This window comes from Taeniopygia guttata, chromosome 5 (genome assembly GCF_048771995.1).
Source record: "Taeniopygia guttata chromosome 5, bTaeGut7.mat, whole genome shotgun sequence".
NCBI lineage: Eukaryota > Metazoa > Chordata > Aves > Passeriformes > Estrildidae > Taeniopygia > Taeniopygia guttata.
In genome coordinates this window covers 16,355,829-16,371,263 of record NC_133030.1, presented here as the reverse complement: position 1 = coordinate 16,371,263, position 15,435 = coordinate 16,355,829, and the positions used below count along the sequence as shown (strand labels likewise).

Sequence of the window (15,435 nt, the reverse complement as noted above, 5' to 3'; positions counted from 1 at the left end):
AGTGAGGCACTGGCACAGGTTGCCCAGAGAAGCTGTGCATGCCCCATGTGTGTGAGGCCAGGTTGGATGGGGCTGTGAGCAACCTGGTCTGGTGACAGATGTCCCTGCCCATGGAGGGTGTTGGAATGAGATGATGTGTAAGGTCCCTTCCAATCCAAGCCATTCCATTATTCCCCACTGCACACAGCAGACACGTCTCTTATGTCTTAGCACATGGCTGAGTTGTGGACAGCTGAATTATTTCTTTTCCTCAACATCATCAACTTTTTATGTAAAGTCATTATTGTGCTCAGAAGAAAGATTAAGTTACTCTGCAGTGAATGAGTCTGAAAGCTTCTATAAGCCATGCACTTCATACATAGGCATTCTTCTATATCAGTATTAGGAGAGCTGAGTTTATAAATAATCAGTGCTTGTCACAGCCATAGTAGCTAAAGGATAAGGTAAAGTTTCAAAGGGGGAGATCAAGTGTATTAAACTTTATCATGTAATAAAAAGGGAGAAAAGGCAAGATTTGGGTGCTTAAACTAAATCTTCAGGCCTTTGAGCTTTATATCATTACCCTGGAAAAGACTTTTCAGGCTTGTGCATTATTAGCTGTAATTGTTGATACACTTGATTATTGACATCACTTTTATTTACAATTATGCAATTAAATATGCCCAGCTGAAAGGGGTGACTGGCTGACTTGAACACTTGCCAAGACCCCAGCAAGGAATCACCTCCCATACCTGCTTAATTCATGGCAGATTTCATCGGCAGGGCTATTCAGATGAGTAGGTGCAAATTCACTGTAAAAAACTGTAAACAGGCTTATTTGTGATTAATCCTGTTTTGTGTACTGTGCACTAATTCCTTCAGGGAAGAGAAGCAGTTCTTTCAAAGCTAATACTTTTTGTTGTGCCATGTTCTTGGACTTCTATTTTCCAAAGTGCCCCATTTGTTTAATGATAAGGACAAATACATTCATTTAATATGGGTGCTACTATAATGGGAAGTTCTTCGAGTTAATACTTTTTAAATTGTTGCCATTTCTAGGCACTATGGTAATACAAATTTTAAAACCTGAGCTTATATCATTGAGAAAAACTGAATTCTGCAGCATTAATGCTTCTTTTCACAAGTACATGCATGCATTATTTTTCTCATGAATATTTTAAATATTTTAGTTTTCGATTTGTCTCTCTCTCTCTCAATTATCATGTTATAAAATACATTTATAAAATGCCCAGTGGGATCTGGAAGTCCTAGAGAATTTCAATACAATAATCAGTGCAACAATATCCATAAATTACTGCTCAAGATACTGCACAAATACACTTTGCCTGTGTCTAATACAAAACTACAAATGATGTCACTCTGAACTATGGATAGGCTGATTTATACCCTGTGCCAACCTGTCCATAAGCACATACCTCAGAAATTAAATTTTACTTTGTATTTTTTCTGAGACCCCCAAGGCCTGACTCCGTTTTTTCTCATTTCCTCTTGCTTTCCTGCTTTGTTCCTTTCTTTTTCTTTTGTTTCCTTTTTTTAGGTATGAAGCCAAATTCCGACAAAAACTTCTTGAATACACAGATTCCAACAACATTGCCTCCCTTTTCCTCACAGCAGCCAATCGCTGGCTGGAAGTTCGCATGGCAAGTACATTATTATTTTTATTTTTATTATTAATATTATTACTACTACTACTACTACTGTGTATACCCAAGGAGTTTTTTACTTTGTTCCAAGTAATCTGATGAAGCATACAGCAGTTTTCCAGCCCCGTCTCAAAGACAAAAAACCTTTGCCCTCTATGTCTCTCTGACTATAATGAGCATATGCCCAACCCATCCTGGACACTGAATGGGGTATGAATTTCCCCATGGCCTGCAGCTGTTTTTCCAAGACAGGAATAGTTTTCATGGGTCACATTGGCTCCTCTGTGTGTAAAGAGTGGTCAGAGCTAGTTGAGCTGTGCCACCAGCCAGCGTGTCATTGTGGGACCATGTCAGTCAGTGTCAGCAGCTTCTGCCTTGTGCCTTCCTAGAAACATTTCAATATCTTGGAAGCTCTTCTAATGAGCAGAAGGATTTAGAGAGGTTTGAGTCTGTTTTGTGGTCGTCTGAAGAGCACCAAAGATATTCAGTGGCCTGTTTTCTGCTCAGTGAAGTGGCCTGGCATGAGAAACAGTTTATTAAAAATAATTCTCTAAGAAGCAAGACAAGGAATTTTATGTTGTGCAATGTTATATCACAATTTTAAATGCAGGTGTACTAATGCTGTTCTGGTAACACGGGCTTCTTTTAGATGTGCTGAGTTGTATGTTAATTCATTTTTCATGTCACACTCTATAGCTTCCTTTTGGACTCTTTCTTAACTGGCACTTTTTGCAAATTTAGTTCAGGTATTGAGTATGACATATGTATGAGTATGACCTATAATAGAGTATTATTAACTCTATTATATGTTCAAGGCTAGGCCACCTGAAGTCCCTAATTCTGATCAATACTTGTATCATTAAACAGTTCACATACAAATGACTGTTACGCTCCTACAGCATTTGTTTTCTAGTCTGTTAAACAATTTTACTCAATAAATTGTCTGTGGGAAGTCAAATCACCAATGATTTAAATTAAAGCAGAAAAAGGCCCTTAAGGCAATAGGTGCGTGCTGTGCAAGAGAGGCTTGTTTGAACAGTTGTGGATGGTAGGAACTCAGCAGCAACAGCAGAGCCTCCCAGTGATAGTAAAAGGATTTTAAAAATCATGGGGATTTAGGGCTAAAAGAAAAAGTAAGCTTAGTAGGCCCTGAAAAAAATAAATACCCTAGGTACATGAAGGCCTTGTACCTTGCTAGAACTGCACTTGTGTAGCAAGTACATGATAACTGATATAATTGTTAGATGTGATGATTGTTTAGTAATTAAATATAATTGCTGTTTAATCGTAAGAATAATCATGAGAAACTGTGGTCAGGGGCCTAAGAAAGACCATGAGAAACTCATGGTTGAATAAAGTCAATAGAACAATTTAAGTTTAATAATTAATATGTAAGTTATATAACAATAGAATATAAAATACGTTCAGCTCAAAAGCCATGTCGGAGTCAGATTTGGGTCTGTACCCCTGATTCCCAGAGCTCTCAATAAAAGCACCTGTATATAATCATATCCTGTGATTGTGTGTTCCTGAACACTAACACCAGCAGTTCATCATCAGCCACAGAGATGGGATGCATGAGCATTTCCCTCCTATCCCAGGTAACATCAGCTGCATGATTTCAGCCACCTCCATTACATGCTTAAGGTATCTGTGTTGACTTCCCCAGCACAGCGCTGCTAAAAGCAGTAAAAATGGGCTCCTGGTAGTGTCTGGATGGAGTTCCGTGGGGTTTTCTGCCTGTGTTTGGAAATTGTTCAATGGGTTTTTATTTGGTGTGCAAAGTTATGAGAACGTTTTAATCCTTTGTAGACTTATAATGATGGAGCTTATTCATATTCCTTCAGGAGTACATTGGAGCATGTGTGGTACTCATAGCAGCTGTCACTTCTATTACCAGTTGCCTGTATAATAAAATCACTTCAGGACTTGTAGGCTTGGGACTAACCTATGCTCTTATGGTAAGAATCTCAGGATCCTTTCTGTCTCTCCCAAACATTTTTTTGTAATTCCTCAGGGCACAAAGATGAACAGGAAGATTGAAGGTGTCTGTACATCTATAGTGGGTACTGTAACATCATGGAAACCACGTGTTTACTTCAGTTCGCATGTGATGGTTGACATATTTGAGTGTATGCTTTCTTCAGCTTTGAGATCAAATCTCATCGAGGGGTTAGTTCAAATATGTCAACAAGACATGGACAAGTTGTATCATAATTTTTTATATTGTCTTGCATTGTGAAGAATACATTTTCAGTGCATCAGTTGTAATTATTCCCTGGTATGTCATTCTAGATTGTCCAAATTTAAGTTACCAAAATTATGTCTTTTCACCTGTCTTTATTGTTCCCCCACCCTCTTTTCTGTTGGTGTATATCAGATCTCCACAGTACCAAAGTATCTGTACACTGCAGTTAGGAAATGTAACTTTTAGTCAATTGTTGACTCCCTGTTGGTGTTGTACCATTCAGTGCATTCACAACTTCCACTTACTGAGGCGTTCCTGTGTGGGAATATAAACTGCATGCTGGTCAAATGATGCAAACTACTAAAAATCTGGGATTCAGTTGTGTATTTGCTTTACATCAGGTGTCCAACTATCTGAATTGGATGGTTCGTAACCTGGCTGACATGGAGATCCAGCTGGGGGCAGTGAAAAGGATCAATGGCCTTCTCAAAACAGAAGCTGAAAATTACGAAGGGCTCCTTTGTAAGTGCAGTGCAGAAAGAGCTTGCTGAAATTTTAATGATTTTGCAGTGTATTGCCATTAAAAATGTAGTAAATCACCTAATGAACCAGCTAATTTATTATAAGACGGTTGATGTTGGGGTTTTTCCCCCTGTGCTTGTGGTACAGCTTCCTCGCAGATTCCCCAGAACTGGCCAGACAGAGGGGAGATCCAAATCCAGAACCTCAGTGTCCGATATGACAGCAACCTGAAGCCAGTGCTAAAACATGTCAATGCCCACATTTCACCAGGACAAAAGGTAAAGAACTGCAGTGGTCCTCAGAAACTCTGTAGACTAGAACATCACATAAATCAGAGTTAAAACATACCACAGATTGCTTTGATGATTAAATTAGATGATTTTTTTTTTCCTCTCAAATATAGTGCACTGGAAAGGAGTCTGGGGGATTCTTAGCTTGGTGTATTGAGGCAAATACCCTCCCTCAGCATCCCAGTGCCCTCCTGTCAGCACACAGTGCCAAAAGAAGTGACAGTGAGCCCTTACAGTGCTAGACCTACTTTTCAACCTACTCACATGACTCTCTTGTCTTTCTTACCATTATTACCATTCTCCTGTTGTTCATGTTATAGGACTGACTTAATTTATCCTTAAATGTTCAGACCCCTAGAAGATAAAAAGTGAACACAACAATTCTGTAATGGCTAGTTCAGTTTGACTGCTCTGTCAGGAGGAGAATAGGATCATGTGAATCAGAACAATTCCTCCACCCTCTCATCTTAAGTGTCAAGTACAGATGTTATCCATTTCCTGTATTTTCATTGCCTGATGTTCATCTTCTCTCTGTGTCACAGATTGGGATCTGCGGCCGAACAGGCAGTGGAAAATCCTCCTTCTCTCTTGCATTTTTCAGAATGGTTGACACCTTTGAGGGTAAGATAACCCTTCTGTGTGTCACTCAAGCTTAGCTCCTGAAGGTTCTTTGCTAGTCTTTTCCTTAAGAGCAGCAGCTCTGAAGTGTGATTTTCAAATCTGCAGGGCACGCTCTCTGGCCCTGTTTAAAGCAGATATCATCTGTCACCTAACAGCTGTGCCATTCGTAAGCCAGATCAATAAAAATTCTGCTTGATAGAAGCAAAAGTCCAGGAGTGACAGATGACAGCCTTTTGTGCAGTCAAATCACAACAGTAGGAGTAAAGCATAAAAGGGCAAGGTGTTCAAGTGTAATGAAGGATCTGTGATCTCCCACAGATGGGATCCACTAGGCCCAAAAAACTCAGCACTTGGGGTTGCAGCTTGGTCTGCTGCCCTGGAATTTCCTGCCATATTTCCTGCTCTGTGTGCCATGTCCATATGCCTCACAGGGTGCATCTCAAAAAGATATCAGCCTGCTTCCCACCCACAGAGCCCCTATGCAGAGACAGACAGTTGTACTCAGAGATAAGATTTCATAGTGCTGAATGGTAATTTGGCTTTCTGAAAGGCTTGTTGCCCCTGGTAATTAATCCCTGATTGAAGTAATGTCTGACCCTGTTGTTTGATAGATGTATACTGGTCAAGCAGTTAAGCAGTGTATCTAATCATTCCTAAAGTCCTTCAGGTCCACTCTGTATGCTTTCCAGCCGAGCTTGGTCTCAAGAAGGCTGTGCTGTCTTTTTAGTCAAAACATGTTTCTGTAGTGAAGAAGGGGCTGTGTGATACAAGGCCTGTCCCTGCTGTACTGCCTTTCAGCCTGGAAGTGAGCCACGTCTTTGCCAGCAGCTGTGTGGCACAATAAACACACTGTCCTCTTTCTTTTGAATAGGGAGGATTATCATTGATGGTATAGATATTGCAAAGCTGCCCTTACAGACACTGAGATCCAGGCTGTCAATCATCCTCCAAGATCCTATTTTATTCAGTGGAACAATCCGGTAAGTATTAAGCGCCAGCAATAAATAAAAATCATGTAGTTGCTTCTAAGTCATCCAGTATGAATTACATGTTATAATTGTACTATATAATGACTTTAATACCAAGCTGCTCAGTTCCAGTCTCCCCAGCTGGAATAGGGGGGATCACTGCCTTCTGTCTTTGCTTTTAACTCACCCCTGCCAGACTAACATTTCCCCACGCCTAAGCCTGGAAAGGACAGTGTTGGCAGAAGACATCCCATGCCTGGGAAGGAGGGAAAGCCAATATTTATTCCTCCAGGATCCAGTAATCAGTTTAGCTCACTGATCAAATACCCATAACCACCCAGCATTTCTTGAAACCTTCTTTCTCCTGCATCTGTTTTCATCTGTCTGCCTTAAAATATGAGACGTAAAAAAAAATGCAGGCTAAAAAATTGCTATAAAGAGACAGAAAGGAAAAGAGCAACATGAGAAGTACTGTGATCCTGGGCTATTTTATCCTGGAGCCTCTATCTGTGTTTCTTCTGAACCATTTCATCTGCAGCACCAAAGACTTTAGCTCTTTCGTTTTTGGTTTGTTTGGTTGGTTATTTTTTTTTGTGTTCTCTTCCTACTTCTCTGAGAAGATGATGGAGTAGAAACAATGGCCAAAAGTTCCAGTGTCCAACAAATGCCTTTCCCTGTGTCTGTGCCATTTACCTTCAGAAGAAACAGTACAATCCTCGGTGCACAGTTACATCGCCTGCAGTTTTAGTTTCTACATAAGTGATTAGAGTTCACTGAAAAGGATACAGATTTCAGGACATGCCTGGATAGACCATGATTCATTCATATCAGAAGATGATGTGATTGTATGCCATGTTTTTATGAATTAATCTATTAAAAATGCTTCTTAGGCCAGCATCAATTCTTCACAACTCATACAGCAGGAGTAAAACATAAAATAGTGTCATGCACCATTGAATCTTTTATTGTTATTATATATGCTAATGTAATACTATGTGAGATTCACATTTGTTGCTGTCACTTCTGAGCCACATCAAGCTAAAATAATGTTCATCTGTTTATAATTCCAGGATTTTTTGAATTGCAGCAGAGTTGAATTTTATAATGCACTGTGAAGCTTGATTACTCTGTTAACATTTCTATAGCAGTGAAGAACAAAGAGACATTGTATTTAAAAGGAGGGAGGGTAGAATTTTGGCCTTTGTTAAAATTGAATGTCAATTTAGACTGAGTAGTCACATCTTTTTCTAGTAAAACATGAGATTTCTTTAGTTTACAAAGAACAAAATAAATTCTAAAACCACAAAGATGGCCACAAAATAGTAAGCTTTTCTCTTTCTGCTCAGCTGACAGTCAGATTTTCATCTTAATCACATTGGCATGAACAGCGATCAAGTCTAGGAAATTCAGTGGATTTATACCAATGATAGATCAGAATCAGGCCTACACCTTCAATGTATGATTCTGATTATCTGCAGGTTTGTTGCTAAGCACTAAAAGAAGAAATCCATTGCAGCAGTTTCTGTTGACTGATGTTCTTGTATTGCCCATGCTGCAGGTTTAACTTGGACCCTGAGAAGAAGTGCACTGACAGCATGCTCTGGGAAGCACTGGAAATAGCACAGCTCAAGCATGTGGTGAAGGCACTACCTGGGGGCCTAGGTAATGAGACTTCTTTTTGAGAATATTGTTTCCAGCATTCACAATATTCCTGTTTCACACTTATTTATTAGAAGGGTAGTTGATGAAGAAAGAGCTTTTAAAGTTTGTAGAAGGTGACAAAAAGTGCCTGCAGGCAAATGTCTTATATCTGTAACTCCTTTACCAACTGTACCTGAGGGGAAGAATCCTCTTTCTTTTCAAATAAATGGAAAAATTATTTTATTTCAGTATGTCTTTGTTATGAAGCACTGAGATTTATGGGTCTTGTGAGTTCAAATAAGCTGTCAACAAGTCAGGTGTTACCTAGAACACGTTCTTTTGTATTTTCCAATAGTTATGTCCAAGGAGGAGGATTTCTAAAGCTTCAAGGTGTGATTCATTTGACCATGCAGGGGGAAAAAAAAAAAAAAACCAACAAACTAAAAAGCCCCACCAAACACCTAACAAAAACCAAACAAAAACCACCAATAAACCCCCTTAAAATGGGAAGTTATACAGCCCTAGGGTAAAGAAATGATGGATGCTGGTTTGACTGGAGGTGCAGTGTCCTAGAGTGCACATGTTTCAGAGAAACTCACTCTTGAACATCCTCAGCTGCTTTGATGTCTAACAGATCAAGAGAATATAGTGAGGCGAAAGTACTGGTTGTGTATTTAGAAATAAGCAGGCAAAAATGTGTTATCAGCAGCTGCAAGCCTAGGAAATACTACTTTACATTGAAAGTGAGACTACGTTTTCCAAGCATATGCTCTGTTCTGATCTGACCTTACTGATTTTACTATATCACTTCTAGATGCAATAGTCACAGAAGGGGGTGAAAATTTCAGCCAGGGCCAAAGGCAGCTGTTCTGCCTGGCAAGGGCTTTTGTGAGGAAGACAAGCATCTTCATCATGGATGAAGCCACAGCATCTATTGACATGGCAACAGTGAGTTTGAAGTGCTTCTGATTTCTTTACTTGATATGTGAAGTAAAAGGTGGAAAGCAATTCTGTCTATTCTGTAATATGCTTACACCATATTTAGTTGCACACATATTTACAAGCCCAGGTAGTTGTGAGTCACTGCTAACAAATCTAAAGAGCTTTCAAACCATTTTACTAGGGACTGAATAGTTGTTCCAGAACTGATTGCATTAGGAAAACGAATCATGTTATTTTAATTGCCAGTAGGAATTACTAAAGTAAACAAAGCTGGTAAGGTCAGCTGGGATGGTCAGTGAAGGGTGAATTGGCAAGTGACACCTTTTCCCAGCATAGTTGACAGGACAAGTTTGGAAGTTAGAAGGCTTGAAAGTAGAGGCAAGGAAATAAACACAGACACAGAAAAGACATACTGGATTATTGCATTAATTGCCTGGAATTTCTAGGCAGTTGCTTAAGCACTCAGTAATAGTACAATGACTGGGTTTTAGCCAAATAGAATAGTACCTTTTTCTCATCTGTTATGTTGTTACAGAAAATATTTCCATTTTCTTTCCACTGTAAGTAAAGAACATGATTGGAGAGGTTTGTTAGAACAGCTACAATTTTTAGTTCAGTAAAATGTTAGTGTTTGAGCTTCAGCAAGGGAACCATAGTGCACACAGCCCAGTTAAAACACATCTTGAATTTTGATGCACTGAGGATAGAGTCCCTCCTTTGAAATACCTCTCTGAAGAGCAGCAACTAACAAATGAAGGTATCTGTGCTCGTGACACTTCCAGGCAGTTTGGAATGCAACAACAGTCTCCTAAATAGCAAAGGATGAGTACTTGTTGAGTGAGAGCTATGTATGTTAAGGCCATCTTAAATATCATCTCCACTGTTAAATATGCCAGGTACAGCACAGTCCCTTGCTTGTCCTTGCCACCCCTTGGTGTTAGATATCCCCATTGTGCTGGAACATTCCTGGGCTTGCAGTGGGGTGAAGGACGCGCCACAGAGGCGCCGGCATAGGCAGCCTGGCAGCACCCAAAATCCACCTTGGATTTCCTCAGTGTCAAACTGAGGCCAGGACAGCAGGAATTTGGGGCCAGAGCACAGTTCTGGTGTCTGCTGAACCCCAGAGGCAATGGCAGGAGACACCAGGCTCTGGCTTAGTTCGGACACGTAGCTAATTTTTCACTTCTGCAATGGATGATAAATAACAGCATGGAATAGTCAGTGGTTTCTTACTGAAGCCTTCTTAGTGTCTGTGTCTGTCATGTTTGAAAGGCACCAAATGTTTTTCCTTCCCCAGGAGAACATTCTCCAGAAGGTGGTCATGACTGCATTTGCTGACCGGACTGTGGTTACAATAGCAGTAAGTACAGTCCCTGCTGCCTCCTAATGCAAACAAGGATCTGAAATGCCCCATTAGTCACTTCTTCTCAGTGGTAATAAATGTGTTAATTAGGCCAGTCATTTTTGCTTTGTTTAAGTGGTGTTTAAAATGTAAGCTTTCTTTTCCTTTTTAAAATTTCTTACTTAAATTCCTGAGTGGATTCTTAAATGTGTTGCATGATGCTAAGTCAAATTACCTGTACACAACCTAAGTATGCTCTCTATCTTCTGTTTCCCATTTTAAGCTAATTTAAAATGCCATATACTTTACTGCAAAATATAAATTTAATCAAGCTAAAATAGTCATTTAGCTAAGGACAAGTACACATTTCAGGGAGGTGAAATGAAGTCAGTATGCTTCTTAACATTTGAAAATTCAACATAAGAAATCTATGCTCAGGAATCTCTGAGCATCATTTATTTTCACCTAGCAAATGTATAATAGAAGATCTGATTTATCTTATGGTATCCATCCAGCGTGTCATTATAAAAAAGCAAAGGAATCATAACCATGACATTTCCTGATTTCTCTGCATGAAAATTCAGGTTTGCACTGTATTCTGCATTTATGTATCTTTTTCAGTTTGTTTGGGGACAGGCTGAAAAAGCTTTATTATTCTTTTACTCTCTTAGTGAGTTTTAAACTGCATAGTTCAAACAAACAACGTCTTGGAATAATTTACTTTGAATGTTTTTATTTACTTACAATTGTAAATTAGGTTTACAGCAGGTGGGTTTGTATCCAAAACATTCTGTAGTAGAAACATAACACAGGAGGTTTGTAGGATGGCTAGTGGTTCTGGAGTTGTGGGGGGTTTTTTGTTTTGTTGTTTTGTTTGTTTGCATGTGTTGTTGATTTTCAGGTGTGGTTTTGTTTTGTCTTGGTTTTCATGGGGTTTTTTTTCCCAGAAAAAGCAATCTATTCCTAAGTTCTGTTTAGGAAGAATATGAATAGTTGGAGTTACAGTATTGTCTCTCTATTATCTTCTATGTTACTCACAGTTTGGGAGGGAGTCTGCCTCCATCCTGCTTGGAATCAGTGTAATAGTATTCAGTGGGCAGGAAGATGGAATCAGGTTGTGATTAATTTCCAGAAGGCAGCACTGATTGTGTTACACAGAAAAAGCTCAGACAAGGGCATCAAATTCAACTGGAATGTGATATTTCAGTCCCCTGCCCCTATCTGTTGACTGGATAAATGTCAGAGAAACTGCAGAAGATATGAGATTCGTGGATGCCATCAGTGATTATTTTATGGAAAATCTGGCTAGGAAAGCCAGAGAAGGAAATACAAGAGTTGTTTTGATACTGAGGATGCCCAAAACTTGATTAGGGACCATATGGGTGAAGAGCAACTGTGTAACAGCAACCATCATATTCTGAGATTAAATATCCCTGCAGGAGTGATGCAAATCAAAAAAATCCCATGCAGTTACAGTTAACATGAAAAAGTGGAATTCTGTCAATATGAAGAGGCTTGCTAAAAAACTAAACCCAAAAATAAATGGTAGAGGAAAAAAAAAAGCTAAAAGCAGCAACAAAGGAAATTGAATCTGACAGGGATTAGGGAAATCACTGAAGCATTTTATTTTAAAAGAAGATGGAAACAATGCATGCTATTTATTTAAGTAATGCTTGAGTTAGGATAGAAAAATGTATTATGGATAAAGAAATTTAAAAGATATTAGAAACAAGGAGGCAGAACTCAAAGTCCATAGTTCACACACACCTTGAATATTGTGTGCAGTTCCAGTCTCCTTATGCCCAGAACAACACATTACAACTGAAAAATGCTGAGAAGCACAGGATGATTTTGGAGGTGTTGGATTTGCTCCTGTAAGGGAGCAGCTGAGCAGGTTGGGGCTCTTCTGTGTGAAAGAAGGACAATGGAAGGACAAGTGAGAGAGGTCTGTAAAGTCACAGGCAAGGAGCACCAGGTGAAACTCTGAGCAACACGGCCCAGAGCACACAGAAGAGGGAGAACTTGTTCATATAGTGGGGAGGAAGTATGGAAAAAATCTTTTCCAAAGGAGATGGATGCAAAATGATTGTGAAAGCTCAAGAGAAGACATGACCCAAGTCTTGTAAAACTGACTAGATTCAGCTTTCTAAATAGACAAACCAAACCAAGCTCAGGAACCATGTCAGACCCAGTTACAATCCAGGACTGGGAGAATTCCCAACTTCCCACAGGCAGTTCCACACTCAGTTGCCCAGTTCCTCCTCTGCCTGTCTGCCTTCTTTTGGCTGCACTTGGGAGCAGGACTCTGGGCTGGGGACATTCTAAAGGGAACTTGTAGCACTCCTCACACTCAAGTACCTGTGTATTTTTTAGGTACTTGAGTATCCACCTGGCTCTTGGTCTGTATATTTATCTGCAGTATTTACACAGAAATTAGGATGAGAAGTAGGATAAGTAGCTTTAATCACACTTGAACTGGATAGGAAAATTAATTTGTGGAAGTCTGTCTTATCCTGAAATATATTAATAGAGAGATGCACTGACCTGGCATTTTGTTTGTTTTTCAGCACCGTGTGCACACGATCCTCAATTCAGATTTGGTTATTGTAATGAAGAGAGGGGTTATTTTGGAATACGACAAGCCTGAGGTTCTGCTAGAACAAGAAGACAGTGTCTTTGCTTCTTTTGTACAAGCAGATAAGTAATAAAAATAAATAAAGCATTTTAGAATACAATTTTATTATTTTCTAAATATGTAAAATACCTGTAAATAAAAATTATTTCATAATAAATTGAGCTATTCATTTTTTAATAAAATGAGCCATTTTTTTCCATCCAAAGCATTAATGAATTATGTGTGTACTTGACTTTTTGGTATACTACTACTTTTCTTTTTATTTGCTGCCAAAGAATCACAAAATATAGTTGAAAGAAACTACATGAGTGAACTACAACAGGATACATATCAAACAAACATAACCAGCATGAAGTTTTTATGTAACTCTCAACCCCCCATTATTTACTAACATGTTCTTTTTTATATGTCATAGCCCTACTGTAGATAATGTTCATGACTGACTAAATGCAGAAGGAAAGTTATATACCAAAGTTATCTCTCAAAAGCTTGTATCTCTTTCAATCAACTGACTTTGTAAAGCTTTAATATCTAAATATAAAATCTCTATACAATATTTTTAATTCTGTGGTTTATTGATAATGCCCAAGTTGTGCCTTAGACTCTCCTTTAATACTGTCTAGAAATTAATCACAACCTGATTCCATCTTCCTGCCCACTGAATACTATTACACTGATTCCAAGCAGGATGGAGGCAGACTCCCTCCCAAACTGTGAAGAAGCTGAGAGGAGGCAGTCTGTGATAAAGTATCAGTGTTTAATGTACACTGTTTCCAGACCAGTGCAGATGTACCAATTCATCTGGAAATTATCCCTCCAAGTCTGGTAAATAAACAGCATTAAACCTTTCACTGCAGCTCAGGGCCATAAGAGCTTGACTCATCATCTCCTAGTTTCACATATTTCACCCACTGTCGTGCTGTCTCTAAATTTACTGTGACCCTCACCAATAAATTCTGTACACTTCAGATAACTTTTAGCCACTGAAATTATCCTTTCAGCTAGAAAGCTGCTTTTCCCTGCCCTGTGACAGTCATTCCAGGACTTTTTCACTAATAGATGGTTAGAATGTCAATAACTCAGTGGAAGGCTACAATGAGTTTTTCACTTATTCTTTTTAGAGCAAGTTTACCTTTACATCCATATTTTGTTTTATTTACCCTATTTGAAGGACTTGTAGTCCTTAGGAGAGCTCTTTATCTTTTTGGGGTTTTTTTTTCCTCTCTGTAGCCTGCTCAATTAGTTTGCAACCTGTTTTTAAAAGTTTTATTTTCTAGAAAAAGACACCTTAGTGTTCTCATGGGCTATGTGATATTTTAAGGCATTACTTCTAGCACTGCAGCAGAGAGCCAGGGAAAATGAAGAACTGTTGTTGCCATTTGTGTTACCAGTTCCAGAGCAGAGTATTTGCAGCACATCCCTGCTGTTATTTGGGTAGGTAAGTGGCACCAGAGGAGAGTGTAGAATGAACAGTGGAAAGAGTCAGGAGGTAGGATGTGGTTATGCAGATGAAAGGCATGAGCTCTGTCATTGCCTACTACCCTTTGAGAGAGAAAAAAGGCAGTTGGCATCTTTCTCCTCCTCCAGGGTATTGTTTGCTGGGCAGTGTCCAGGAAAGAATGGCTGCAGAACTATTGGTGTGTTTTCACCCTGGAGTACCAGGCTTCCATTAGGGCTGAGAGAGGAGAAGTGGGAGCAGAAGGGCACAGAGCAGGTTTCTGCCACAGCTCCTGGGCATGCTGTCTCCTGGCTTCCCATTACTGCTCTAAGGCAGGATCTCATCCTGTAAAGGCTTAGGAAAGCACCACTCTGCAGCACTCCTCAAACTCACACTGCAGAGGCTCTGCAGCCATCTGTGGAAGCTCTTAGAGAGCCTAATGGCAAAGGAAGAGAGGCAGAGAAGTGAGGTTTCATGTGCTTTTAATTAAGTGTCTGGGGTTTGACACTACAATTTGGGCTTGCTCCTATTCCACAAGCTTCTGACAGCCTCACCCAGAAGGGAATGCAGGGAGGAAAGGACAGCATATTGCTAAGGAGGCTGTACTTTATCCTGCAGCATTAAGAAATTAGAGCTTAAAAGTGCAGAGGAAATGTGCTGTCCCAGTGGCAGCCAAGAGCCTCCCTGTTCACAGACACTGATTCAGCTGTGTGGTGCCATTAAAAATTGGTAATGGTTGGATATGAATGAACTCACCCTACTCTCCTGCAGTGCTGCTTTGGGAAATACAAGCCCCATTTAAAATGGAAATTTATGACACTTGCACTTTTGAGCTCTAATTTCTTAATTTCTGGTCTTGTTTATGTGGGGCCAGAGAGTTCCTGCTCCCTAACTCCAAAGGATTAAGAGTCTCCCCAGTGACCAGAAGCAGTTCCCAAGAACATTATTCTGTGGTGTGAGGCTCACTGGCATTACCTGAGTCAACAGACCTCGTTGCCATGAGCTGGGTAGCCCAGGAGTCACTGTTAACCAGGCTCACAAATGTGTTTGTATGGCAGTGAGGCATCACTAAGCAAAGGGCTGTACTGCAAACCAAGGCCAGGTTTCAGTTTTCCTGAGGGACGGGACTTGTCTGAGTCCCAAAGGTGTTAGGGGATAGGCTGCCCAGGGAGCTGCAAACAGAGGGATTTTTGTTGCTTTGTATA

General features: G+C 39.8%; 1 protein-coding gene across 4 annotated transcripts in view; it reads left to right on the top strand.

The window, feature by feature from the left end:
* The window catches only part of ABCC8 (ATP binding cassette subfamily C member 8), a 74,615-nt gene extending 61,618 nt beyond the window's left edge, over positions 1–12,997 (top strand). For 2 of the 4 annotated variants that reach the window (XM_030273846.4, XM_030273845.4), the window contains exons 30-39: positions 1,538–1,640; positions 3,491–3,604; positions 4,233–4,353; positions 4,501–4,631; positions 5,186–5,264; positions 6,136–6,244; positions 7,791–7,894; positions 8,688–8,821; positions 10,113–10,175; positions 12,725–12,997. In XM_030273846.4, coding sequence (XP_030129706.4) covers positions 1,538–1,640; positions 3,491–3,604; positions 4,233–4,353; positions 4,501–4,631; positions 5,186–5,264; positions 6,136–6,244; positions 7,791–7,894; positions 8,688–8,821; positions 10,113–10,175; positions 12,725–12,862 — 1,096 coding nt within the window. In that variant the 3' untranslated portion in view covers positions 12,863–12,997. Of the gene's footprint in view, positions 1–1,537; positions 1,641–3,490; positions 3,605–3,660; positions 3,816–4,232; positions 4,354–4,500; positions 4,632–5,185; positions 5,265–6,135; positions 6,245–7,790; positions 7,895–8,687; positions 8,822–10,112; positions 10,176–12,724 lie in introns of those variants that run through there. The other 2 variants (XR_004368033.3, XM_072929689.1) reach the window with 2 other exon arrangements.
* Positions 12,998–15,435: the final 2,438 nt, after the last annotated feature.